The sequence below is a fragment of the Sinocyclocheilus grahami genome, unplaced genomic scaffold (assembly GCF_001515645.1).
Source record: "Sinocyclocheilus grahami isolate Dianchi unplaced genomic scaffold, SAMN03320097.WGS_v1.1 scaffold390.1, whole genome shotgun sequence".
NCBI lineage: Eukaryota > Metazoa > Chordata > Actinopteri > Cypriniformes > Cyprinidae > Sinocyclocheilus > Sinocyclocheilus grahami.
Window position 1 is genome coordinate 5,452 of NW_015505569.1, and position 744 is coordinate 6,195.

The 744-nt window shown below is 48.1% G+C and overlaps 1 protein-coding gene across 1 annotated transcript in view; it reads right to left on the reverse strand.

Annotated features, from left to right (window-relative positions):
- Positions 1–744, reverse strand: part of LOC107550169 (adhesion G protein-coupled receptor L3-like) — a gene marked incomplete at its 3' end in the record, with an annotated part of 105,164 nt that overhangs the window by 5,127 nt on the left and 99,293 nt on the right. The window contains exon 8 of the mRNA XM_016231405.1: positions 257–440. Coding sequence (XP_016086891.1) covers positions 257–440 — 184 coding nt within the window. The remainder of the gene's footprint in view (positions 1–256; positions 441–744) is intronic.

Sequence of the window (744 nt, forward strand, 5' to 3'; positions counted from 1 at the left end):
TTTTTTTTTCCCAAGAGAAATGCAAATGTAGAGCAGCTCTTATAACCTTTGGCTGACAATTCGTATTTTCTGAAGGTTAAGCACCTTGTTTCTGACTCTTATCTGTGGGAAGAGAACACACTCCACCCGATGATGAGAAGATAAATGTATGATTTCATGTCATCTGCTGCTGTTGGACGCTAGCGACAGCAAGGTCAAGTGTTCGACTGATGATGAATGCATGAACAACATCCACTGAATGCACTGAAAGACTCACGGATGTTTTCGGTGTTTTCCTGCACAACGTCGGTCTTCAGCAGGTTGTCTGCGAGCACGAAGGCGCCCTGCTCGACGGTGTCCAGCAGCATGGTGGCGGCACGCAGCTGATCTCCGCTCGAGAGCTCCATCCATGCCGTCCGCGCCTGCGGCTGCAGCAGGTTATTCACCGTCTCCACCATCGCCTGCCGCGGAAAACAGCATCAGCGTTCAGACGCAGCGAGCACAAAACCTGCTAACATCCTTACATCAGCTACTGACAGAAGCATGCAGAGAGCTCTTCAGAATCAGTGCAGTGCTATAAACACAAACAGTTCTGATGGATGGATCAGGAGTTCATACACAGACTTAGCGAATGAGACCCAATGACAGGAAAAATCATTGGTCAAAAGATGCAAACCTTTAAATGGACCCACGTCCAAAACACTGTTATAACATGACAGATGGTCACAACACACACTCTCTCACACACACACACACACACACACA